The sequence below is a fragment of the Calidris pugnax genome, unplaced genomic scaffold, assembly GCF_001431845.1.
Source record: "Calidris pugnax isolate Ruff unplaced genomic scaffold, ASM143184v1 scaffold18, whole genome shotgun sequence".
Lineage (NCBI taxonomy): Eukaryota > Metazoa > Chordata > Aves > Charadriiformes > Scolopacidae > Calidris > Calidris pugnax.
Genome location: NW_015090812.1, coordinates 18,570,491 through 18,597,543, shown reverse-complemented (window position 1 = coordinate 18,597,543; position 27,053 = coordinate 18,570,491). Strand labels below are relative to the sequence as shown.

Here is a 27,053-nt window from a genome sequence, read left to right as displayed (position 1 = left end):
AGAAAATTGAGCAACCAAAAACTGCTCAAAACATTGTTTCATGCACAAAATAAATAAAATTAGCTGTGTATTTTTTTAAGGTAGAATTTTAAGCCAGTGGGACATTTGCCAAAAGTATATATATTTTTAACTGGTCCCAGATCCATTCATGCCATCTCCATGCTTCCTACAGTACAACCGTCAGTGACAGATACTGCCATATACAGCTATTATAACATTGTATCTTCTTCAGTGAGCCAGTTCCACAGACACATTAATCCCTCATAGTGATCTACAGAATGAAAAAGTTCAAAGTCATCAAATGCAAGGTATTAAATCTCCACTAGACTTACTACTTTGCTAGAAAAAGCTTCTTTGGTTTTTGTGTTGTTTGGTTGTGGTAGTTTGTTGGTTTTTTTTAAATACACATTATCTATATTTTAAAGTACCAACCTGGAATACATTTAAATTCTCCTGGCATTTTAAAGGCAATGACATAACTAAGTTATAAGAAAACATTTTCTCCAGAGCATCTTGTAGCTGACAAATCCTTGGGCCCCTAGGCAAACGGTGTTTCAGTCTTGTTACTTAGGGCTGCTCCAGAGACAGTGCTGGTGGTGTGAGCCTGGAAAGGAAAAGCTGAAGTGGAAAGCTCTGCAGAAGGTGAGGGACAGTTGGAAAAAAACCAAAACAGTAGATAAAGGGGAGGCAAACAAGAAAAATATATCTACAAGGAAATGGAACTGCAAAAAATTAAAGAAATTTAAAGGAAGAAAAATGAGATATAATAGAATGCGTAAACTAGGAAAAAAAAAAAAGGCAAATTGAGGAAATAAAAGCTGAAAGACATGAGTAATATCCATAAGGATGATAAAAATGGAAAGGATTAAAATAAAGCAAAAGGGTCATATAGCTATTTTAGCCACATTTTCAATAGTTTCCTTGCTTTGAAAACATAGATGTCGTTTTTTTCTTCTAAGAAAAAGAACAAAAGAATGGAAATATGTGTTTTACTGAATTTGGATCCTTTCTGTCGTTGTAAAATACTGTTTGTCACAAGTACCAAATAAGTAAGATCTAAAGTTTAAAAAAAAATAAAATAGTTATACAAATACCTTTCCTGACTGGTCAGCTGTAATAAGCTGAAAAATGGGGAAATGTGTGTGTTTTGAGGATTTTTACAATTATTTTAATTGCATTACTTGTTCAACTCAAAAATAAGCATATTGTTAAGTCAGCCAGTATATTGGGTTTTTTTTCAAAATGTAATTAAATCACAGCTAAGGTTGCTAGGTGACAGGTAAGAGAAACCGTATAATTAGACATGTCGAAAAAAAATCAAGTTGGTGAAACTAGTAATCCTGAAGGAAGGTTGCCATTGTCTGTACTGACACCAAATGACCATCTCATTCAATGTACAGTTCATTAAATAGTCACCTCCCGCTCCATTTCTGCAGATGAGCTCTTACTACTCTGTGGGGAGTCGGTGAAAATAGAGGGACTTTTAATTAGGTGCTAATTTTGATTTGCTTTCTGAATAACCCTTTGACAACATATTATTCCTAAGTTTTCATATTAGCATTCATGTGTGTTTCCCAAAGACAGAGGGTGCAGCTGCCCAGAGATGTGTGTGAGTCTTTCTACCTGTATCCTCTCTGTACAGACTACTGGAAAAATAGCTATGATGTGACATGGCCTGTAGGTATGACCCACTCCTTAAAACAAGGAAGGGAAAATAGTTGCAAAAATAAGAGATGTTTGGGGCTTGATTCCTGTCTCTAGTTATTGGGGAGCCAATAACTCCCCAATTACATCTCCGTGGTCTTTCTAAGACCATAGAGAGTGGCATTTCAAGCATGTTGGCCGCTTCTGTCAGCACCTTGATTCCTGTGTAGGGCGCAGGTGGTCTGGGTGCCTCCAGAGCTCCAGTTTCAGAGATAACTGCTAAGACAACGCTTATACTGGCACTGTCATAGGGAGGAAATATTCTGCATGCTTCCTGGACTGCAAAGATTCTGCTTATGAAAGATCCACTGTTCCAGCATTTTAAGTCCTGTCGCATAAATGCAGAGCCATCACAGCCTTGCTTCTAATGCACAGTCCTCAGAAAATCACTTAAATTTCTTTGCACATCTGTAAAGCACAGGGATAAATGTTTATCTCTTATATTTTGAGGTTTGACTGTTTGCGTAGCACCTTGAAAATAGAAAGCACTACAAACAGTAAGTGCTATTTGTTACTATTGGTATTGAAATAACTCACGCAGCCAAGCGTAGAGTATAGCTCGCTGTCTGCCTAACTGATTTGCATTTCTACATGCAACGAAAATGGGAAGGTGTTGCTATGATATCACTATCTTCATTTTATAAATCTTTGCAGTACAGCCAGGAATTCTGCATGCTGCATTTGTTATACATTTAATTACAAGGCTTCAGAAATTTTAAGTATTCTGTTTTCTTACTTTCTTCTTCAATGCCACGATAGCGTTGCATTTATGGCATCTTTCTGATGGCTCCATTTACTGAATGCATCATTCTGTTTATCTCTTTCCAGGCTTTTAAGGAATCTTAGTTGGATGTATGAATTATCTTTCATTAATTAATATTCCCTTATTCTGTGAAATCTATGTAATTGGGAATTTTGGTTCACTTCAATATTCTAAACTATGTAAATGGTTGAATGAATAAATAAGTAAATATTCAAGTCCCCCAAACCTCTCCTGTAATGCCTCAATAGTAATCTCTTTTTGTCTTGCAAAGATTGCATTTAGAAATAGTTGTGTTTCTTGCTCATTCAACAGTTTTCTTCATTCAAATATTCCGAAATGTGGCTCAATTAATTACTTTTTTCAGAGACTCATAGCTCAGGAACATGGCTTTTTCTTTTCCTGATAAATTGACGATAGAGATGACCATGAAAAAACCAGCTGTCTGGTATATAAATACATATCTGCTCAGCATTTGATTGCAGAGTCAAGAGATGTTATAATCCTAATCCCTCTCTCCAAAAATGTGAGGGCATGAGTTTTTGGAAAGACCCGTATTTACGGGTATGGAGCTGTATGTGTGTGCATGTGCCTGGTGATGTGACTGTCAGTGCAGGGTTATCAAGCTGATAGCTTTCATTGCACGTGCTCTACTTTTAACATCCGGATCTGTTTTTGCATTTGAATGCATAAGTGAATACTTGTTTTCTATTTACATGTGTACTATAATCAGAAATAAAGTGGTGGCTGCCAGAATACATAAGTCAGAGGTAGATTTTTTTAGAGGTTCTGTTTATCCGAGTCTCTCTTTTCTCACATTACTGTTGTTGCTGCTAAGGTTCAAGTGTTCAAGCAGGCATGGTCTAATTTTATATGTGAAGCAAAACTAATTTATCATTAAAAATACTGGTGTGAAAAGCTTGGTTTGGCATAACTGATTTGGCAGTGCCAAACTTCTGAAAGACAATTTTGTCAATAGGGCAATGGATCTGCAAAGCAAGATTTTCCATTTGCATGGCAGGATTTTTACGTGGACTTTAAGGAAGCTCCAGTATCGAGCAGTATCAGTTGTCATCTGTTGGAAAATGGCATCAGAGGTAGAATTACTGTTCTGACATGTTGCAAACATCCATGACTGTAGGAAGGGATATTTAAGAAGTTGTTTTTAAATACTAATAACTTAAATCATCTGAGAATGGAGGAAAATTGTATTCAGTTTTTGATTTAAAGTTCTTGGCCTTGTGCTACACTCCTGTCTTACAAGATTAGTGAGTATTTTTGTTGAATAAGACAAGCCAAGCCCAACTCCATGGTTTGCTGGGAAAGGGACTGTGAGTGGCAAGATGTGATTTCTGCATAGGAGTATGCATGGTACTGAATGGAAGCATGGAAGGAAGTTTTGGAGTGAAGAAGTTTCAGAAACTAACTTTCCAGCCTTGTGTGAGAGCTATATTTTCTAGTTCTCCATCCCTGAGCTTGTTTCTTTGTAGCACAGATAGATGAAGGGTCTGAATCCTAGTACACTGCCACTGGCTATGACAGCTCTGCAACCAATAGAAACTTATAGGGCCTGTGGAAAAAGCTTATGGGTGCCTGTGAATTTCTCTTCATTTTCTGTGAATGTCTGGTACATATGAGGTAATAGGGAATACTTTTCTTTCACCTGACTGTATTAGTGGATTTTTCAAATCCCAGGTAAAAAAATTAAGAAATCTTTCCATGCTTAGGACCTCAACCGGGGGGTATTTTTGCAGAATCATAGAATAGTTGGAAGGGACCTTTGGAGATTGTCTAGTCTAGCCCCCCAGCTCAAAGCAGAGTCAGCCAGAGCAGTTTGCCTAGAACTGTATCCAGCCGGGTTTTGAACATCTTTGAATACATAAGAAGGCTTGCTCTGAAAATCTCCTGGCACTCCTGAGGTTCTTTGCCTCCAAGGCAGTCTTTCTGCTAAATAGTGCGTCAGTAAAGTACAGGCATATAGATCTTTTGAAAGACAAGGTATGGACCCCGAAGATACTTAGAGTATCAACCAGAGTATTAGGTGCACACCCAGGAAGGGTGTTGTTTCAAGTACTGTATTCAGTTTGGTCCATAACATAACTGGGTTACAGTTCATGTTAGATTTCTGCAGGGAAACTTTTTTCAAAACTTGATTTGTGCTTTTGCAAACTTATCTGACTTTCACTACCCAGCTTGCCTGAAACATAGGCAAACACAGCTTGCCAGCTACGTTCTTCTTCTTGTACATAAGTAGTCCTAAAAGACTGCCAAGTATGTTTCCTAACTTCTGATTTCCATGATCAGAAGTTTTTGTACTAACTGTGCAAGTAAGCAAGTTTGTTATATTTTCACTTTCAATGTATTTTTGTTTCAACTTTAAGCAACAAAGTTTGCATTTGATAATGATGTATAATTACATAATATCAATTACTGACAGTGGGCAGAAGCTTTAAAAAAAAAAAAAAATTGGTGCTTTTTAAATTTCAGTATTACTAGTATATTATTACACTGAATATCTGTTTTTCCTAAGTCTCTCTTCGTGATTTGCACGGACTATATTTCTGCTAAAGATTACATAGAAAGCGTGTAGCAATTTTTTAGCCAAAAGGAATTGAAGATAACCTCTGTTCTTCCCTGATTCATTGATTAGCCCAAGAAAGTCTGATAGCTAACTGAGGGTTTCCAAACAGTGTCAAAATATTCTGTGGCAACTTGATGTTGACAGAATTAAAGTTGAGCGTATTAATTTTGTCTTAGTGATACAGAAGTCAATGCATTTTACTATTGACTTTGGTCTGGGTTTGATCCAAAGCCCAGTGAAGGGCCTAATGCTGTGAACAGCTAAACTTTTTCTTTAGTTGTGCATCGCCTCAGCCTTTGTCAGATAGTAGCCAGCACATCAAGCAGTTAGGCCTAATCTTGGACAGACAGCAACGGGGTGTAGAGATTACTTTGTATAAAAAAACATGGAATGTTTAAAATTAGCTCATTATGTGGATGTTGGCATTATAGCATATCCTCAAAGCCTTTGACAGTTTTGAACAAAGTTGTCATTTAGCTCAAAATAGAACAGTGAAATAATAAAATATGGTAGACCCCCAAAAAGTCTCTATTTCTATGATTTCGGGACCCCCACAGAAACCTATTTTCAGTTTACCTCCCGAGGATTAATAGAAAAGCTGCATTTACTAGAACTGCCAAATTCTACATTTGAATGAAACATTAAACCTGTTTTAAAAAGAAAGAATAGCACAAACTGCATCTTAAATTTATGCTAGTGGCATTGGATTTAGGCACTTGAAAGCAATTTCAAGAGCAGATTTGCATACAACAGAAACCTGTAAGCAAATTGAAAGAGCTGTTTAGGATTCATAGAGGAACAAAATGCATACTCCATCTCTGACATAATTTGTCTTGAGGTTTATGAAATAATTTTTCATCGGATTATAATATTTAAAGTAATTAAAGATACAATTTGCTATTTAATAAAGAATGTGTTTTGTAACTTCATTAAAGATGCTGCCTTTCTTAATTGTAATGGTCCAAAAGGTTGTCAGTGAACTGTACATTAACTGCAGAGATAATAATGATTTTATATGCTAATAATTTTTAAATGAATAACTCATGTAGTTTTTCAGCCACAAGGGGAAAATAATTTACATTCCTAAGGCTTACTTTGGTATTAACCCCTTTACTTGGGGAGAGTGGATATCCTTGTCTAAAATGTTCATTTGTTTTATATTAGCACTAATGCAAGCATATAGGACCCACTGGTGTGAAAGGATTAAAAGCAGCAGCATTAGACAAGCATGAGCATTTCAGAGAGAAATCCTTGTTAGAAAGACCTATTGGGACTGTGTAACTTGATTTTCTATTTATTGATCAGATGCTTCTTGGTTTTGTTACCAATTGAAGCTCCTCTGGGATCTTCGTGCTGTAGCAGTGCAAATACAAAAATGTGCACCAAGAAGACATGAAGGACTTATGCTCACTCCTTGGTATGTTTATGTGGCTGGACTAATATTAGTTTGGATTGGATGCTTGTGTCAGGGGAAGCATGAGCTCTCTTGGGAGTATTTGCACCATTTGGCTGCAGGCAATTTTAGGCATCTGATTTCAACTTTCTGAAGCATATTCATCTCTCTGTATCTTGGCCATCTCTTCATGGACTGAAAGGGGACATAGGTTCCTGCCTCTTTGACCCAATAAATATCTCAGAAATTAGTTGCTTAACATAAGAAGTATAAATTTCCCATTTTGAATTTTTTACTTAGCCAGCAAAAGAATGAGCTCAAGAGCGGGAGGTGTGCATGCTTGTGCAGATTTCTGCACCCACAAGCCGAGTACGTGATCCATGGTCTTCGGTGATGATATTTCACTTCATTTTCTTGACTCTAGGGCACTGAGAGGGGTTTGGAGATCTTCACCATCATTTCTCTGCCTGTTCTCTAGATAGTAGCCTTACAGCATCTGGAGTTCAACTGCATTATATTTCTGGCCCACAGCACCAGATTTAGTGCTCTGTCAGCAGTACGTGAAACATCCAAGGAAAAGTAAGGCACTTGGTGAAAATGGTATAATTAGTTAATAAAGACACTCTGTCTTTGAAGAAAATTTCATATGAAATACACCATATGCTGATGTTGGGAAAGGAATTAAGATTTAATTGATGGATTTAAAAAAAAAAAACAACAAAAAAACCCTTAGGCAATTTATGATTTCTTTCTGTTGCTGAGCCTTACTCGGAATAGGGGCTGGTCAAAGTATGACCTTGCTAAGTTATTTCCAGTATGTGAAAGTATACAGGCGTAGCTGTGTGGCTGGTAATGTTTCTCAGCCTATCCACTTGTGTGGGTGACTGTCACTGTAACTGGATGTTCACCTACAACTCCTTGCTACAACTACTTTTAAAAGGAAAGGTGGATAAATATGTGCTTAAGGATAAGGAGATTGATGTGAAATGGGTAGATGACCTGAGTGAGAAAGCTCATTGACCCTAGAGCATGTTACAAGAATGTCATATTTGTTGCAGCGTACTCCATACTGACACACAGCGTGCCACAATCTGAGAAGACAAAGCCTCTGATGATTCACCTGCAATTATAAGACTCTGTGTGCTATTTTTCTTAATTGATAGTGAACACTGGAGCATCATCATGTGGAAAGTGTCTCTTCAGAATGTTGCTTTAAAGAAATGAGTAAGAAAGTCTTCTCAAATGTTTTGATAGATGATTCATGGCACTGGAGCTGCTGTCGAGGAGCCAATATAGCCAAGCCTATAAATATGCAGTTACGAGAGCTCTGGAAACATGCGTTCTGGTAGTGTGACAGATTCAAATAGCACTTTTTCTGCTGGAGTAGGTTTCTACAGTTGCTTTCTTCCTGTTCTACATTCAGATACCATTTCTAATTAGACTAATTGGCTGGCAAATTTGCCTTCTTTTAAATAAAATTAGTTTGGAAGTGGGAGAACAAATGCCATCAGAAACCTGAATTACTCTTTCTTTCCATAATAATTGTTTCTTTTTAACTGAGCAGAACTAGTCTTTATTATTTCTAGGGAATTTCTGTTTAATGTTCTATATATGACACATTTCCAGAATAAATTAATATTGGCAGTCTATTTATAAACCTTTAAACAAAGTAATCATAATGGAATGACTGACCTCCACCTTACCTGCAGTGGCAGTAGTGGATACAGCTCTAACAAATCACTGTTACCTGATGGTATTTTAACAAAGCAAGCTTGCTCTAAGTCAGTACATGTGCATTTTCCTGTGTTTTGTATTGTCTTCTGAAGATCCAAAATACGCTGAGGATAATGAGAATGAATGATAGCTTAGATGTGTTCTTTCCTTGAACTGCTGGTTGTATTAAATCCACAGCTTCTGCGCAGACCTACAAATCTATAACATCCGTTTCAGATGAATTCGGAAACAAGGGGCTGCATTCTTTTATTCTTGGTCCAGAGATTAAAATTGATCACGGGAGGCACAAGGGAGCAGATTGTAGTATCACAGCTCAATGTGGTTAACTGGGATAGTGCACAGCTTCTGTTCTACTTAACTGTGCGCATACAGGTTACAAATATTATTGATTGCAAGGGTCAGTGGAGGCTGGAGGGAGGTTATGTCGCTTGATGCTATTCGGTAATTTTTAAGGGACAAGAGCTATGGACCCTTATAGCAGCTGGGACAGGTACAGTTTAAATCTGACAAATGGAGATTTATGTTTGTGTGAGCTGGCAAAGCCCTTCAGGTAGAAATAATAAATGGAAATTTGATAGGTTGTTTTATCATAGGTCAAATAATGTGCTGTAGAAGAAGAGGAAAAAAGATTTAATTATTACCTTTTCATCAGAATGCACTGATGATAGGTTTTCAGTGGTAGATCTGTGCTGCAGAAAAATGAATAATGTTTAGAAGGCTTTTTTTTGAGGCATCATTTTAAAATATACATAGAGATGGTTTACCTGAAGTGATTAAAAAATGCACTGTAGGTGGAATGATATGGGAGTAATTACTGAATAAGCTTTATACCATGTTTTTGTTCTTCCATGTGGACAAAACCAGTGTATTAATATTCTAAGATTTAAGATAAGACAATATAATATGTTAACAAAGAACTGGGAAACAATATTTTCTTCCTATTTTGAAATTTCAGATAGAATGGTAATTATTCAGTAACATTTGGAAGACATTGCTGGTTTACACTGAAGACTTTCACATTTGAAAAAAAAAATTGTTTGGGTGAATACATGTTTGCACTTTAAAAATAGGAATAACTAGAAAGTCCTATATTTTGCAAGCAATATGCATGTGGGATTTTTTTCCAAGATTCCTGGATAAGTAAGATTTTACAAATATTTAATATATATAAGTTATTTAGGGTGCAGAGCTATAATTGAGCCAGCCAATTGTTTCAATGTGGTAGTCACCTTATTCAAATAGAATGAAAGCTATGGAAGTAGCATGCAACAGAGTAATTATAATGGGTTTAAGAGAAATGGCTGTAGTTAGATATTTCTGTGATTCTTAACTGATCTATTTCATCAAATTTAGGAAACTATTATAAAAATCAATGTTTATATTTTTAACACTTTAATACCACCTATCAGGTATTATATTACTATTATATAAAAGGTACAGTACGATTTTAGCTAGTACATGTTGGTATTGTCTCAGTACACCTTGTTGCAACTTCCTTGCTGTACAGGGCCTGATATCTGACCAAAGGTATTATTCCAGAATATTAGTGATTTATTTATTCCTCATATATTTCCACAGGATTAATTTGCTGCCCTTGATAGAATTTTTTTCAGCTGTTGCTTTGCAACATGTAGAGGCCTAGTATTTATTTTTCTTTGTGGTGCCAACTAAGCATTTGTGGCTTTTTCTTTGTGAATGTTTTCCATCAGATTTGTTCTCATTTTATCCATTCCTTGCATATTTACCATATGTAGCTTCTACTGATACAGCTTTTCAAGATGTTTTTCCATTTTTTTTTAAATATGAAATCAATATGAAGAGATTTTTTCTATGCTAACATTTGATTTTCCCGTTGTAAATTTCCACTGGCGTTGGATCAAGCACTGGCTGACTGGAAGGTCCCAAAGAGTGGTGCTCAATGGAATCAAATCCAGCTGGCGGCCGGTCACTAGTGGTGTGCCTCAGGGCTCAGTGCTAGGACCATTTCTATTTAACGTCTTTATTGATGATCTCGATAAGGACATAGGGTGTATCATCAGCAAGTTTGCAGATGATACCAAGTTAAGCAGGAGTGTTGACTCCCAGGAGGATAGGGAAGCCCTACAGAGGGACCTAGATAGATTGGATCACTGGGCCAAGATCAATGGCATGAGTTTCAACAAGGGCAAGTGCCAGGTCCTGCACTTGGGCCACAACAACCCCATGCAGCGCTACAGGCTGGGGGAAGTGTGGCTGGAGAGCTGCCTGGAGGAAAGAGACCTGGGGGTTCTAATTGACAAACGGCTGAATATGAGCCGGCAGTGTGCCCAGGTGGCCAAGAAAGCCAATGGCATTCTGGCTCGTATCAAGAATAGTGTGACCAGCAGAAGTAGGGAGGTGATTATGCCCCTGTACTCGGCACTGGTGAGGCCACACCTCGAGTATTGTGTCCAGTTTTGGGCACCTCAATACAAGAGAGATATCGAGGTGCTGGAGCGAGTGCAGAGGAGGGCAACGAAACTAGTGAAGGGCCTAGAAGACAAATCATATGAAGAGCGGCTGAAGGAGCTGGGGCTGTTCAGTATGAGGAAGAGGAGGCTGAGGGGAGACCTCATCACTCTCTACAACTACTTGAAAGGACACTGTAGAGAGGTTGGTGCTGGTCTCTTCTCACAGGTAATTAACAATAGAACGAGAGGGAACGGCTTCAAGCTCCAACAGGGTAGGTTTAGATTGAACATTAGGAAGGAATTTTTCACAGAAAGAGTGGTCGGGCATTGGAACAGGCTGCCCAGGGAGGTGGTTGAGTCACCGTCCCTGGCTGTGTTTAAGGGACGTTTAGATGCGGTACTGAGGGATATGGTGTAGGGGAGGACTTTGTAGAGTAGGGTAGATGGTTGGACTCGATGATCCCAAGGGTCTCTTCCAACCTCTATGATTCTATGATTCTGTGATTCTATGATTCTATGATTATTCCAATATGCCAGCATGACTGCCTATAAACTGGACATATTGGATGGGTAAGTTATAAGGAATCTGCTTAGAAAGATATTGTTTCTCTTGCAAAAAGCTAGTGTAATATCTTTCTTTTCAGGAGTCTGTTGCTCCCAATTTCTCCATCCAGTTTATTTTCCTTTCACTTCTAAATATTCGGATTTTCCATACTGTATAAAAATCGCTTTTCTGTGACATACAGTTTCTGAGATGATAGATTTTTTTGTGTCCTTCAAGTTACTGATAGACAGTCCCCAAGGAGGTGATCTTGCTATTGTGGCCATTTCCTTTCAGCACTGTTTGCTGAACAAGGGTAAGCGCTGGGGCCAGGTGGTTCTCCTCCAGCGTGGTGCAGCGTGTCACACTGACAAACAGTGTCTGGGTGGTGTCTGGAGGAAACACAGCCCCCCGCTGTCTCTCCTTCGGCATGTTAGTGCTAGGAACATATTTATAGAAGTAAGAGGGAAAGGAACTCACAACATCAGCATGTCAGATCTTCAAATTCAGCATCCCTGCTCTGTCAGTTGAAGGATGCTCCTGAATAATGACAGCTATGCCAGGGGTGAGAAGTGACCAAATTCCAGTCAGGACTAAAAATCCAGTTCAGCTCTATTGTAAGCACACTGGAGTAAGCTCTTTTCCTAGGTTGAATGGTACGTTCTTATGTTAGAGATGGATTTGACTGAGACTACTAAATGCATTTTTGCTAGTGACCTTTTCAGATTTGTCGCCAGTATAATAAATGTTACCAAGATGACATAAGAAAGGTTTGCAGCAATATTCCACTTTATTTTTTACAGCAGATGTTTCTTCAGTTACTCTATATTACAATTTACAGAACTCTTATGTTCTACAAATCAAGATTCATAGCAAACTGTTTCAGTGCTTTAAGTCCTGCAATAAACAATGCCAGGCAGAACAGAACCGGAGGGAAGGTAAGCAGACTTCTGCATTCATCCTTCTCTATGATGATGTTTACATCATAGTAATCTTCACATTTCAGCAATGTGACAACCATCTAAATTGCTAGCTCAATTTGACTATTATTTCAAATATGGGCAACATTAGGTATCAGTTTCCAACCTGAGAAGAAAGGCTAGAATTACCATGTGTTCCTTAATTTATGAAGCTGTAAATCTTTGTCCAACCTAGTACCGCTTTCTTCTAGTGTGTCCTTTAAAGAGTTCTGTTTTAAAAATGCTTAGTGATACTGTGTGCTTCAGTTCTGAGGTATGCATTTTAAAACAGTGCTTTTAGAGGATAAGGGCTCGAGTCAGACTAGGGGTTGAAAATCTTCATGGTGCTTAATTGAATACCCGGATATTGAGAATTGCAAAATCACCACATTATTTCTTCAGATCTTTGTTTAATCACCTTGAAACACTGATGAATTTCACTAAAATTCTTTAGCTTAATCATACTTGAGTGATACTCCAATAATATTCAAAGTGTAGGTCCCATACATTGACCGTAATAAAATTAAGAAGAGCAATTAAGACAAGAGGTGGGTTGTAGAGGGTAGGCTAAAGCATTGAGAAAAAATGGACTGATTATGGTAAAACCATATTAGGGGTGGACTCTGTATTTGATTGCATAATGAGTTATGGTTCACCTTTGGATATTTTGGTTGACATTAGGTGTCAATCTAATCTGAATCATGGGATCACTCAACGTTGTGAGGATAGAACGTAAGGCTGAAGTGTTTTGTAATCCAAGCTCAGATGTAGAACAGTGATTGTGTGGTCATAATCCTAATTTTCATCATTCAGGTGGAATGATTCTAAACTCTGTCTGTGATTCCCATCTGCAGTTTCTGATGCCTAACTCTTGTGAAGGATACATCTAAATTGGGATTGGACAAATGGCTTCAAAGAGAAATTGGATTATAAGAACAAATTTAGTTCTGACTGATCTGACTACTTAATTCCTGTTGTTTCTATACCATTGGGCAAGAGCTCAGATCCTTGTCTCTGTGTCTAGTTTAGCAACAAAGTAATGTGTGAGCCCTATAGACTGCATTACTTACAGGTTCAGCTAATTATGCAGGTGTTTTTAAAAGACATTATGGTATGGACATAGCTGTTAAACTTAGAATGCACTGCAGCAATTATGTATGGCTCTTGTTGATAGATGTGAGGGATGTTCTTTCACATATACTGTACAATGTTCATTCTAACTTGAGGGTAAGAAAAGGCTAGCTCAAGTGTCTTATAGTTCTTTTACTTTTCTCCCTCTGCTTTTCTTTTTCTATGGACAAACCTTGCAAGTGTACCTATTCCAAAGTAAAGAAATCATTAATAAGAAACAGTAAAAAGGAGCAGTTGTATTACAAAATAAATCTGCCAGGCTTACAAAGAAAACAAATTTGAAAGAGCCACCTGCTGTGGAGATGAGGCAGTAATCTCAACAGCAGGAAATAAACAGAGAGAGGAAGAAAATACAAAAGCATAGACATTAAAAAAGTAATTAAAACACTTATCTCCATCGACATACATAGCAAACAAAAAAAAAATCAACCACCTAGAAAACATACTCTATTGAACCTCACAACAGGAAGTAACAAAGCTGCCACCATAAAAAAAATCTCCAGCAAAACAAGAGAGATCCTTTAAAAATACAAGCCTCAAAAGTATTTACTAATGTGTTAATCACTAATGGACTGACCTTGAGAGAAGCTGAGCACCTGCAGAGCATTTGCAACTTTACTGGGCATTCAGTCTTTCAAAATCAAACCGTTAAAAATGTAGGGAGAGTAACTCTTTAGATACCAACGGCTTTCTGATCTATTTCTGATGAATGTCATAGCACGAATTGTAATGGTGTGTTTAATATAATCAGCTACATGGCACAGCTTATGTACCATATTTGGGTAATGTGTTTCGGTGTAGTTCACGTCTAAATTGTGTAATATTGATCCATGGACAGCAATGTTATCAATATTGCTATGAATGAATATGACGACTTATAAATAAATAGGTAGAGCATATCCCACTGCATACAAATAAGTTCTGTCATGTCTAGGAAAAACTGTAAATTTGACAGTTATGAGAATCTACTGTTTCAATGTTATCTTTCAAGAAAATAATGTACCTAAAACTCAATTTATACAATTCATGGATTGTGTGACATAAAATAAAACTGCTTTAAATACATAGATTTTAATCTCCACTTTCCCAGACCACAAACTAGACTTTTTGAAAAAGAACAGAGCATTCAAAAATATTAAAGGATGCTTATGCACTTGGAATTTACAATATGGTCTTTCTTCTCTGACATGAACCTTTGTAGTCACACTCTGACCATATGATACCTGTAGCTGTAAGTCTCTGGGCAAGAGTGAAATGCTATCAGAAGTGTTATGTCTGAAATATTTTTATATGGTAACTCAAGGAGCAAGTTGGAATATTCAGTGTATAAAAGGGCAGGGAGATGGGAAAAAATGGGTACTTTCCTGTTAATTCAAAAGGATCCTTTCAGAAGGGAAATGGTGGATTTAGAAATTTACCTTTAGAGGGCCGTTATCTTAGCTCTGTATCTACTTTAGCACAACATTTTAAGAAAATAGTAAACCCCATATAAACAAACGTTATTAAGAAAAATAACTTATCAGACCGTGTCAGTTCCTCTCTGAAATTTGTATCAGTCTCTCTCCATCTTTCTTCCATGGCTCCTTTGCCCAGGGCACATGAGTGGGCACAACTTATTATTCCTATTCCTCAAGCTGGCCAAAGGTGAGGTCTTAGTGGTGCAGAAACTGTGCTACCTCATTACTGGGCTGTGTTCGAGTTTCTTATGCTGATTAGCAGGCTGTGTCTCAGCTTGTCTAGGCTTAGCCTCTCAGGTATTATTTCAGGAGACTTGTGTTGCCACCAGAGCAGATACACAGCTAATCATATGGTTCTTCTGCCCACATCCAGTTTCTCACGAGATTTACGCATTTTTTTTCCTCATTCGTGGTAGACTCTGACAGTTCAAGGCTTTCCACCTGGTTCAAGGATCTCCTGGGCCCCCCTTCCCCTTCCTCAGCAGATCACTGTCGTGGGGGTTGGGAAGGGCAGAACATGTGTACTAAAGAGGAATATTTGATTTATTTTTCTGTCTAGCAGAGTTTTCCCTGTAAGTGTGATTTTTCAAAATCTTGTTTAACTCTGAAACATGTTTTCATAGATGTGGCAGAAGGTGGAAAGGCCTCCTTACCCTCTACATTTCTACCTAATGCTCCATATTTGTATGACATGAGAACATTTAAAAAAATTAGTGTTCCATAAATTGATGAATGGTGTTTGATATAGGTTTCAGTTTGCTAGTTTTTAAAGGTAGGAAAAGGGATGTGCATAGCCAGTGAATCCAATTGTCTTTGTTTTCTTTTGAATTTGATTTTGATAAATTTATAAATGTAATGTCATTTTGAAACAAAGTTGAAGGATTCATTATAAAAAATGTCAAAATAGAGTGTCTTGGCTTTTAAAAAAATCACTATATTCAAACACAGACTGCAATCACCAGCTTGAATTTACATTTTTACCTGAAAGTAAGGGGTTGGGAAAAACAATTCACCCAGTTCTCATCTTGAAAACTTGCTGCTGTCATTATAGCAACAGCTAAAACTCTGAAGAGAGGGAATTTGCTTGAAAGATCCTAGCTCTTAATTTGTTTACCGGGTCCAGCAGAAGTTTTTCCAAAATGTGTTGTTACCGCAATTAAAAATGATGCAAACCAAACTTTTCAGTGTTTGATGTGAGGAAAACCAGAAAACTTCATAGTGCTCTAGTAAGTTTTGTCCCTGTAGGCTACTGTATATTTGTACTTCAACTTCAGCTCAATTTTTTTTTTTGTCTAGAGATTTGTTTTCAGTCAGCTGCCAGTGAAAACTACATTTGACCCTTACCAAGGCAGAGGGCTTATTTTGTATGTCAGTTATTAAGACTGGCTGAGAAGTTCATTTGAAACTGCAAATCTGCCCAAATGTGTCAGATTTAAGTAATACAAACAATGAGTTCAGGTTCAGAAAGCATTCCTGTTTCTGGGGAGACGGGATTTGATCAAAATAGGAAAGAGAGACATGCTGTGCCTTTACTCCCACTTTAGTTTTCCTTTCCAGACCAGGCTAATAGTTACAGTAATAGCAGCAGTATTTATTTCCTTTTCAGACCTAGCTGATTGATGTGTTGACGTGTCTTGATTTATTTGGTGCAGCAACCAAGTGGACTAGGTGTATTGCTCTGCATGCCAATCCCCTACATTCTGTATGCATCACTCTTCTGTATTGCCTTGTGTATCTGACAAATTGACTCTAATCGTTTACTGATTCATATTTCAGCTGGACTGGGGGATTGTGAGGGGGTCTAAATCCTGTCTTTTTAAATGGAGATGATGGACTTGACACTGCCAGTTAAGAAAATTAGCATGCAGCAGTATTGTGAGAACAAAGAGTGCAAAGTCTTGATAGAAAGCAGATGTTGTTTTTTTTCAAATATATATATGCATGTATATATTTAGACGTATATATAAAGGTTATAAAAACAGGAGGATAGAGTCTGTGTTTTCCAAAGCCACTGTTATAGCAGCTAATTACTGTGTAAAGTGTATGGTATGTCAGACATGGGAGAAATGCTGATGCTGAGGTGGAGCACACTGGATGGGTTGTGGGGATCAAATGAAGGAAAGAAGCCTTCGTAGTAAGAGTGGTGCTTACTGAGAGGTAGCTGGAGCATCTGGAGGTGAAAGGCAGGGCTTAGCAAAGCAGAGGGCCAGGAATAGAGGTGAATTGCTTTCTGCGCTGTACCTGACCCAGATTGGGATTGTCTAGATTAGCTTTTGCAAAGCTGAACTAGATCTGTCATGCAAGCTGTTATTTTCATGGTATTTCTACTTTCTCTATTCTTAGTAAATGCCGTTTTCTACAGCATATGAAGCTTTACTGTTGTGGTTTGGATATCAGTTGCTTTAGAAGCTTGTTCCCTGGCATCAGCAGGTAAAGAGACTGAGGGTCCAGGGAGTCCAGGGCTTTGGCTGCAGAAAGCAGTGAGGGTGGGGGGCAGCCATGGCCTTCTGCTTGTATACAGGTGTGCAGGGTCCATCTGAACACCACCAGTGAAATTGTCTTTCTTGGCTGCTTCCTCTTGGTTGCCCTTCAGAAGAGTTGTTTTTCAATGCAGGTGAAGGAAATAATTGCGATCACTAGATTTTGTTATAGCTTATTTGAAGACGGGAGACATAGAATAGTGAAAGATCGTTTCAGGATAAGAAATACCAAGTAATAAATAAAAGAGACTTTTAGATGGCTTGCAGGTGGATTTGGAGAGCAGACAACTGACTACCATTGGCTTTAGCCTAAAACCTAGGGGAAAGACCTCAGGTTTTTCTGAGCGTTTTTTCTTGGGTGGCTCCTGGCTATTTTGTACTAGTGTGTGAATTCCCTTTTGCTAAAGGATCTCTCTGATTTATCTTCAAAGGGTATTTCTCTTGGTTCATTATTTTGACCTAAGTTGTGTCTTTCATAGATGACTGGGTATTTTTTAAATTTTATTTCTTTTCTAAAACCGTTAGCTCAAAACTATGTTTTTCCTCTGCAGCTGTTTTCTTTTTGTCAAATGTTCTCTCTCCTGAGAGGCTGTTGGCTATTTATCAATATTTGATCTGTCTGTAAAGCGTACTTCTGTGGGGTGGCCGCTTATTATGAAATGGTGTCTCTCTAAAGTGGATCTTATCAGTTTTGATCTCTTTCTCTGTTTGTCTGCCTGTCTGCCTCTTTCTTAGCTAGCCTAGTGCTTTTAAGAAGTACTCAATCTCTCTGTTTTAACAAAACTAAATTCAATCATTATAATGGCAAATACTAAACAGCAGAAGGAGCTACATCAGAATCTAGTACAACTTCCAGCAGATGCTTAGCAAAGAGCTTGAAACTGTGCCAGGTGTTTATAGGTATAAAACAAAAAATCCCCTGCATTTCCTTCAAATGTAAATATTGCAAAATTGGTTTTCATGGAGTTTTCGGCAAAACAAAAATAGTAAAATAAATGCTGTGTATACTAACTACCTCTTAGGCTTTTTTTTTTTTTTTTTGACCCCTTAGCGAAATTCCAATTTTGTTTTTCCTCCCAAGGTGCAGGACCCTACACTTGCCCTTGTTGAGCTTCTTTGGGTTCCTCTCTGCTGAACTCTCCAGCTTGTCCAGGTCTCGCTGTATGGTGGCACAGCCTTCTGGTGTGTCAGCCACCCCTCTCAGTTTTGTGCCATCAGCAAACTTTCCGAGGGTATACTCTGTCCCCTCATCCAGGTCATTTTTTATTTTTCTTAAACTAAAATTAAAAAAGTTTAATGGGTACTGCCACAATAAAAGACATGTATTGAAGTGTGCAGGGTAGATTTTATGGGAAAATGCATTCCTGTTAAATGTGTGTTTTTCTTACTTCCTCTTTGGTTTTTTTTTTTTTTTTTTGGTCACCTCAGCCAGAATCCAATGTATTCTTAATCCGACTCCTTTCATTTTAGTGACACTGAACCTGACCATGAACATTGTAACATACCCTTAATTCTACTCTTTTTTCAGCCTATGGGAGCTAAATGGCTGATGCTGTTACAGACAAAATAATTTTCATTAGTGGATGATAAAAGAAGCAAAAATCAGAGGGAAATAATAACTGTGAGGGTTTCTCCTTGTTTTTGAACCAGGCTAGATGTTAGGTAGAAAGGAAATAATCTTTAATGCAGGCTACATGTTCCACTAATAAGAGTGTTTCTCCTGAGAGTAAACTGGGGTCTCTGAGCTGGTTTATGGATACCTCAACAGAAATAGTTGTATTACTCTGTCCTCTGCCTATAGGCAGTCACTGAGAGTTTTTTCCAAGGTACTCTTCTTGCCAGAGATGATTTTGCAATATATACATAGAGGAATACCTATGCAGTTTTTAAAATAATTTCTTTAATGCATTTTACATATTGTACTTCCACTGGCACTATTTCTGGCAGCCTCTTAAGATATCCATTATTCATTCTTCATTAACTGATATTCCAGTCTACCCAGGAAGTACAGCATTCAAAGGTCTTGAAGTTCAGTCCGTGCTAGTATTTTCTAACCTTATTTTTGTCAATATCCAGATATAGATCAGCAGTGTTTTGACAGTCAGGTTCAGCAATTGAGTTGTGATTTTTTTTTATAAATAGAGATTAAGAAAGCGCTCCATGACATGAGATTTTTGAAATGCAAAAGTTTCAGGATTTTTTTATTTGTAAGCCTTTTGAATTCACTGAGAGCATGGTTTCATTTTCTTCACGTTTAAAAAATATAATTTGTTTTTCTTCCTGTGTTATAGTAACTTCATTCAGGGATCTAGAAGTTCAAGAAACTTCCCTCATATCAGATGACTCATGAAAACATCTACGCTTTCTTACGATCAAGTCCTGATCTTATGCTGTAATGAGACAGATTTTTTTTTCTCCTTCAGTAAGATAAAAAGGCCTTAAACCTTCCCTGCTTGAAACAGCACGCCTCAAAGTGCAGTCCTATTTTATTGTTGACACTAACATGGTGTCATTGGGTCTTTCCAGACCAGTATGTCTCAGAGGAGAAAGATTATTCTGCTGCCACCCGTGCCTGAGAACAGAGGGAACACAGATTGCTTTGTATGCTCCAATTCTGCCTCCTTGCTCTGAGGACTCCTCAGTTCTAGTGTGTTTTCTAAGAAAAATTGGTGACATTTACTCCATTTCAATATGTAATTATTAATTAGCATACTTTGATAATATTATGGTTTTCTAGATGTAACTATGAAAGTCTGGGCCCTGTTGAATATACCCTGATAGATCATTGCATTTGCATGAAAGAAATGTTTTAACTTCTATGTGCTATCCAAATGTTCACACAGCAATGAGATTCTTTGATAATTGGAGGTTGCTTTTTGCTGTTTTCATTTAATTGAAAGGTATTTATTGCTATTATTGGTTGTGAACTGTATCCATGCCTGTATCCTACGGCTTCTGTATAAATGTGTACTATTAATAACTATAAACAAGTGTCAGCCAATAAGGACTTCAGGGTTTTGAGAAAGCAATCAAGAATGGCAAAAACTGATGGCATACAAATACTCGTAGGTAAGACGGATCTCCAGCATTGCCATTTGTCCTCCTCTCCTCATTGGTTAAGCTGTTTATTATTGCCTCATTTGTATAATCTGCAGGCTAGCTGTGTTGAAAAATGCCTCAAAACAAAGGGAACAAAACCATTTCACAGCAATGAGTGTTACTTGCGCGTGCGGGCAAAACAATCCAAGAAAAGCTTGCAAGAGTCTGCTCTTCCCCAGCAGCTTCCCTGCTTTTGCACCATGTATATCCTGTTCTTTTTAACCCTTTCCTCTGCATTTGTTTTGGTACGAATGATAGGAGTACACAAGTTATCCAGCAGCCTTCTTTTCAAGTGCCAGTACTAATAAAAGATCGACAGTTATGTAAGCTACAGACTACAAACATGAAGCTGTGGTCATTTGTGATGTTCTTTTAGAAAAATCTGAGGGTTTGTAGAAGTGCTTGTATTGAGGATGTTTTTGAGAATGTGTATATAATGTGAAATATAGATTGGTCATTGAAATTTCACTTGTAATTCTGATATGCCTTAAAATATCCATTTCAGGTTTGCCAGAACCAAACAGAGACAGTATATTCCAAGGACTGAGAATGGATCAAGGATTCTACACATCTAAAGACTTCCTACCTTTGGTAGCAATGGCAAGTAAACCAGGTGTGTTCTTGTAATCATTTTCAGTGAGTCATTAGCAGTTATTGATATATCAGATTGGACAGCTGGTTACACAGTAGCACATCCAATCATGAAGCACCTCCTGGTGAATAGGTCTGGGGCAAGGTTTTCTCTTGGTGGGTTGCAAGCTCAGGAGTATGGTCAAGGAAGTCAGTTCCAGAGACTGTGAAGCAAATAGTCATATGTAAAAATCTAAGCACATGGCAAGTCATTACCACCAGTAAGTTATATTTGTTATTTTGAATTATATTAAAAAGATGTCATAAGCTTCTAATTTGTATAAATTATGTTGATATAGTATATATAAGACGGTCGTGAAAAAATCTGATATTAAAGGTGGTGCTGACCTATATAATAGCAGCTGCCTTGTATATTGTTGATAAATTATTTCACTTGATCCCAGGTTGTGCGCTGCATGTTTTGTAGACACATTTAAGGGACCCCTAGTTCCTTACCCAAAGAACTTACGGTCTAAGACTCAGGTCGGTATGTCAGAAGTTAGTTAAGACAACACTCAGTTTATAGGCACCAAATGCAGTCTTGTTTTATGCTTTTACATCTTTGTTTTGAGTACAGAGATGGCTGTGCTTGCTCCCCAAGTAGCATAGCTGCTTTTAGGGGCCCTGAATGTGAAGTCATAAGCCCCAGGTGTTTGTATGAGATGGGGTTCATGATTTCTATGCCACGTTCCCTCATGGTTTAGATTCCCCAATGTATTGGTAAAAAAGAAATTCCATGTACAGTTTTTGGGGCACACACTTAGTGCAGTATGTGATCTTGTACATATGAACCACATATTTAACAACATGTGTGCCTTGTCTACAAACTGATTTTCAGAATATTCAGAAACTTCTTTTAGCACCATATAGGGATGCCTGCTTATTTAGTAGACTTTCCATAAACAATATGTTAAAGAATATATCTTCTGTGGCAAATTATTCTGCATATAAAAGTTAAGTTTATTAGCCCATTTTGTGCTAAATATTTAGGAAGGGAAGTTCTGCATCCATCTGTCCCATCTCTCTGCTGTTTTGATCAAATGCTTATTTCTATCTGTTTTCTTAAGCTCAAAGTGAGCTCAAATGCTTTGGGAGAAAAGAGTGGGGTTGGGTTTTTTTTGAAGAAAGAGGTGTTTAAAAATTAAACAGATTGAAAATCTGCACTGCAAAACATTTGCAGATTAACAAAGGAAAAATAAATCCTGCAAAACAATCCCCTCTTGTAATAATTTAATAAAAAACACTTCATAGAATTCTGTATGGACCTATAGCACTTGTGTATTGTAAGTCGCCTACCTGCATGAGTACCTATATACTGTCATCTGCATCTTTTAAAATGTTGCCAAGTAGAACTCTTGATATGCCAGGATATGTAATGGTATTTTTTTATATTAAAGTCTGCAATGAAAAAAAGATTGAACTTTGAAGAACTAACCTTTTCTGACTGACAGTAATAGATAGCTCTTTGGTGTTGTCTGTTAATTAACATGGTCTCTTTTACTTAATTTTCCTAGTGTCTCTCTGTAGCTGTAGCCACCTTTTGCTCTCTAAAGCATGGAATTTTAAAATAAAATATACACATCCTCTATCCTGCTCTATCTTCTTTTTTACTGTGGCAGGTCTCTAAATAATAGACATAATAGATTTATTGACAGTAAAATATATATTCTGCCTGCTTATTAAGTTCTGAATACCACTTGTTAACATGCTTTCCTCCAAAAGGAGTTTGTTCCCTTTGCAAATACATAGATGTGAATTTACCTTGGGAGTAGCCGTGTTACCAAGAGCGAAGTGGGCTCCTGTGACTGATCTGTTGTAGGCTAGTGCTGTAATGTCACTCTGAGCTGCCTTTCCCCTGCTGCATGTGTGCACTTTTCACTGCTCAATGTACATTTTTTGTGATGGATTAAGTTCATTAAAAATAAATGAGAAAAGTTTTGAGAGAATTTTAGAATAAGAAGCCTATTAAGTAGGTGGTAAATGCAATGCCATCTACATGAGGCGGGGGGAAATGGTCGCATTTGCCATGCATTAAGTATTTTACAAATGGAGAGAGAATATGTATTAGGATGTTATTTCTCAGTCTGTTTATATGTCTAAATTAAAGCATTGTTTCCCTGGATGTTACTTGTGTTTCTTTACAATTGCATGTAAAAATCTGCTGCTAATATAGTAGGACATTTGAGTTTCAGTGCAATGATTAAATGACTGGCTTAGCACCTGACTGAAGTTATCACAGGCTCATTGAGAATTTAGCTTTATATTGTTTATGGCATTATTTTTTAAGTTGCAATAATTTGCCTAATAACAGCTAGTTGTATTTAAACTTGTAATAAAGTGTAGTCTCCTACAAGGAACACACAGTTCAGTTTTACTTAAGTATTTTTAAAACTAATTTCTTAATCTAGTAATCAAGTACAAGCAGTAGATGAAGAACACATAATGTCATTCTCTCTGAGTAACTTTTTGCAAATAGTTTGTAGAAAGCCAGTGTAGATTAAATGTTTTCTACCAGTGAAAGATCTAGGAATCACTGAAATCATAATATTCTTTCTGCCTCGTGTTCAGCTGCCATAGAGAATAGCCTATGAGAACATGTCATAGCCATAACAGAGTCAGGGCCTTGTAGAAAACTGACTGAGGGGACTAACTTTGAGAAACTATTACACCAAGCTGTCAACAACTGGTTGCCTTTTGAAAAATACCAAGTATTATTCTTTATAATCTGTTAAAAGGTAGTGTTGTGGGTTTTTTTTAACTGGGAGAATAATGAATCTGATAACGGATAAACTTACTTTTCGAATAAAAAGCTCTCACAATGCTAATTTCCACCTGACAGGACCCACAATCCTACAAATGTATTGTCATTTGAATTCTTTCCAGATAGAAAGGTGCAGCTGCTTAGAGTACTGACTATGAAATTATGTATATGAGCATATCTTAAAAATGGGAATAAAACTGTATTTCTGTGAAGCAGAATAATTTGATAGTGACACTCCATGCTTGGAAACTGTAAGATGCAATTTTACACTGCTTTGGGTACAAGTACCTTTTGAGCTGTCATGCAGAAATGGTTTCTCTTCTTGAAAATGGGGTTTTCCTTTCATCTTTCAGGGATGTGTGCCTGTCACTCTCCGTTGCCATCAATACATGGAACTGTAATTGTACTTGGGGCAGGAGACACTGCTTTTGACTGTGCAACATCTGCTTTACGCTGTGGAGCTCGTCGTGTATTTGTGGCCTTCAGAAAGGGATTCACTAATATCAGGGCTGTCCCAGAAGAGGTAAAATTGAATAACAGCATTTATGACAAGGAGTACTGGTTGTTATTTCTAGAGGGCTTGAAAGTGTGGTATATGTATTTAAAAGACATCTTCTAAAGGTTTTGTTTATAAAAATGCTCTTAAAATATATAAATGTTTATTAAAGATCTGAGGCTCATTTTATATAGTCTCTGTATAAATAATTTTCTTCTGTTGTACCTGTTCTCTGTAAAGTCAGAGAGATGCAATTGCATACAGGGGGTAGAATTTCTTGTAAATTAGAAAATACAATAACATTTTTAGTCTGGGAAGCACCCCAGCCATTTCAGTATTGTAGGGTGACTCTTCAGGTCATGGTTAGTTCCTAGAATGATACCTTCTGGTTGCTGTCAAATGAATCTCAGTGATCCTGATGTTGCCTTGGGAGCCTACAAAATCTTGTAAGAAAATTACTTACAGTGATTTTGCTTTTGAATCACTGCCAATGGCAGTAGAGCAGTGTCATTCGGCACAGATTTCAGTGTTCAATTTGGTTTTTAGTTTGGCTTTGGACTTCGGCTTTTTTCAGGACATCGGCACGTTTCGAAACTTAACTCTGCATCCTCAATGTATCTGTACTGTGTGCTCATTCTTACTAATCAAGAATCAGCTGTCATTCTGAACCAGAATCTCTGTTAGCAGCCTGGATAAATTCCTAAAAGTTCCACTTATGCAGTGACCTTGAAAAAAAGGAAGACAGTTGGTATTAAGTTGACTGTCTGTATACCATACACAGGTGACTTCTACTACAGGAGAATGCATGGTAGCATATTGAGTCAAAAATATTTTGTGGTTTTTTTTTTTTCCATAAAAACACAACAATATTCAAGTTATATATTTTATTGCTTCTGTTGTACAGATGGAACTTGCAAAAGAAGAGAAGTGTGAATTTCTGCCTTTCCTCTCCCCTCGGAAAGTTGTACTTAAAGGTGGACAAATTGTTGCTATGGAGTTTGTTCGAACTGAACAAGACAGTGATGGAAACTGGAAAGAAGATGAGGATCAGGTTGTCCGTCTGAAAGCTGATGTCGTGATCAGTGCCTTTGGCTCCATTTTAACTGACACCAAAGGTAACCCTGACTAATGCATTCTGTAAATGCTGATTGTTATTTTAGCTGCAGCTATTTCCTATGCTTTGACAGTTTTGTGAAATGAGCCTCCTGGAGATTACAAAGCTTGTGACTGCTGGTCCTCTTCACAGGAATTTCTTTGTCCTTTAGGTATACCTCTTGGAACAAAACGTGAGGGTCTGATAAAAAACACTTTTCTGTATATCGCTGTATAGAGCAGAAATTCAGATTAGAGGCACAGTTGCTCAGTAGATATCGTGTTTCCTTCTCAATGCAAATGGGATCTCAAAGAATACTCTCGGGGATTTCTTCTGGTCTCACTAATTAACTTTAGAGAAACTCATTATGCTACAACTTTAAACTGAACTGATCTGATGTCTGAAACCTTTTTTTTTATCTATTAAATTAAGCAAGAATTAAGACAGATTCTTTATCCTGGTTCAGCTCTTCTGGCTGTCACTCATTTCTTGTGCATACACAAGAGAACTGTGACTTCTCTCATATATACAGTATTTGTTAAATTCACCTGTGCTTGTCTCAGCTTGTCTCATTATTTAGTTGCACTTTACAAGATTTGGTCTTGAAAATTAACAATTACATAGTTCCATAGTAAAGATACAGAAATTGGCACACAGCTGGCATTTCAGAGATTGAAAGAATTGCCTGGATGTAGCAGAAAGAGAGCTGAAGAACATAAGTACAACTAAGAATATGGGAAATGAGCAGTGCTCAGGCTTTCTCCTCTGACACTAGGTTAAAGTGCACAGGCACATACATCAAAGGTGCCTCAAATTAAAAAAAAACAAACCAAACCACTAACTCAGCAGAAGACAGATTGATAAAGTAAATAGATCTTCAGTTGGGAGACGCTCATCAAGGTTAGCATGTTCTGAAAGCCTTAGTGATCGATGTGCCTACCTCTCCAGGGCACGGTCATGCCAGCCAATTACCCCATGACATGTTGTCATGGTCCTTTGGGTATAAAACCTCTAACAGAGAACTTGGCAAGTGCCTCAGAGTGCACGTCACCAGAAAATTTGGTAATCAGATGCTAGTTCTGCCAGTGCAAAGGGAATTTCAAAATTTCTTAGCATAATGTGGTTTTGTGAATCTTTTCAATGAAGGAAAATCATAAATCTAAAATATTCTAAGCAGACTGTAGTAGTATTTGTGGACATACCTCAGGCACATATAAAATGTATGACTTCTCACATCCGCGTTCTCCATTTGTACATTGTAGATAACACTGTTTTAAATGAAGTTAAAGAAATGAGTTTTCTGATAGTAAGATTTTCTAGAGTCATTGGTAAAATTATACAAGACTTCACAGGAAGACAAAACATTAGTTAATGAAGATAAATTATAGGTCCCATTGAAGAATTTTAGGAGATAGCCGATAGCAGATTTGTCTGTAATCTGAACGAGTTATTCAGTGCTTCCAGTTCACCAGTCCAATTGTACATATAGCTAAACCATCATACAGGCATGAGAAGAGCCTAAACTCTCTCCTACAGTGAAAAAGAAAGATTAACCTGGTTCCTTAGGGAATGCCTAAAGTTTATTCCAGGAGCATTTCCTATCTTGTGTGTGTTACTGTTGCTTTGGGATAGGCTTATGCACCCTAGGCTGTTATCTAGACAGCAATAGCACTCATCTATGTACAGTGCTAATTACTCAGGGCTGCTTCCTGCCCTGTGAGTTGCCTCCTGCTGTAAAGGGCACAGGATGTGCAGTCTACATCTCTTTGGCAGAACAGTCTCCCATTCCACTTGGAGATATATTA

The 27,053-nt window shown here is 37.5% G+C and overlaps 1 protein-coding gene across 1 annotated transcript in view; it reads left to right on the top strand.

The window, feature by feature from the left end:
• DPYD (dihydropyrimidine dehydrogenase) overlaps positions 1–27,053 on the top strand; it is a 369,255-nt gene that overhangs the window by 143,874 nt on the left and 198,328 nt on the right. Inside the window, exons 9-11 of the mRNA XM_014939498.1 lie at positions 20,774–20,881; positions 24,013–24,182; positions 25,060–25,270. Of these exons, the coding sequence (XP_014794984.1) occupies positions 20,774–20,881; positions 24,013–24,182; positions 25,060–25,270 (489 nt within the window). The remainder of the gene's footprint in view (positions 1–20,773; positions 20,882–24,012; positions 24,183–25,059; positions 25,271–27,053) is intronic.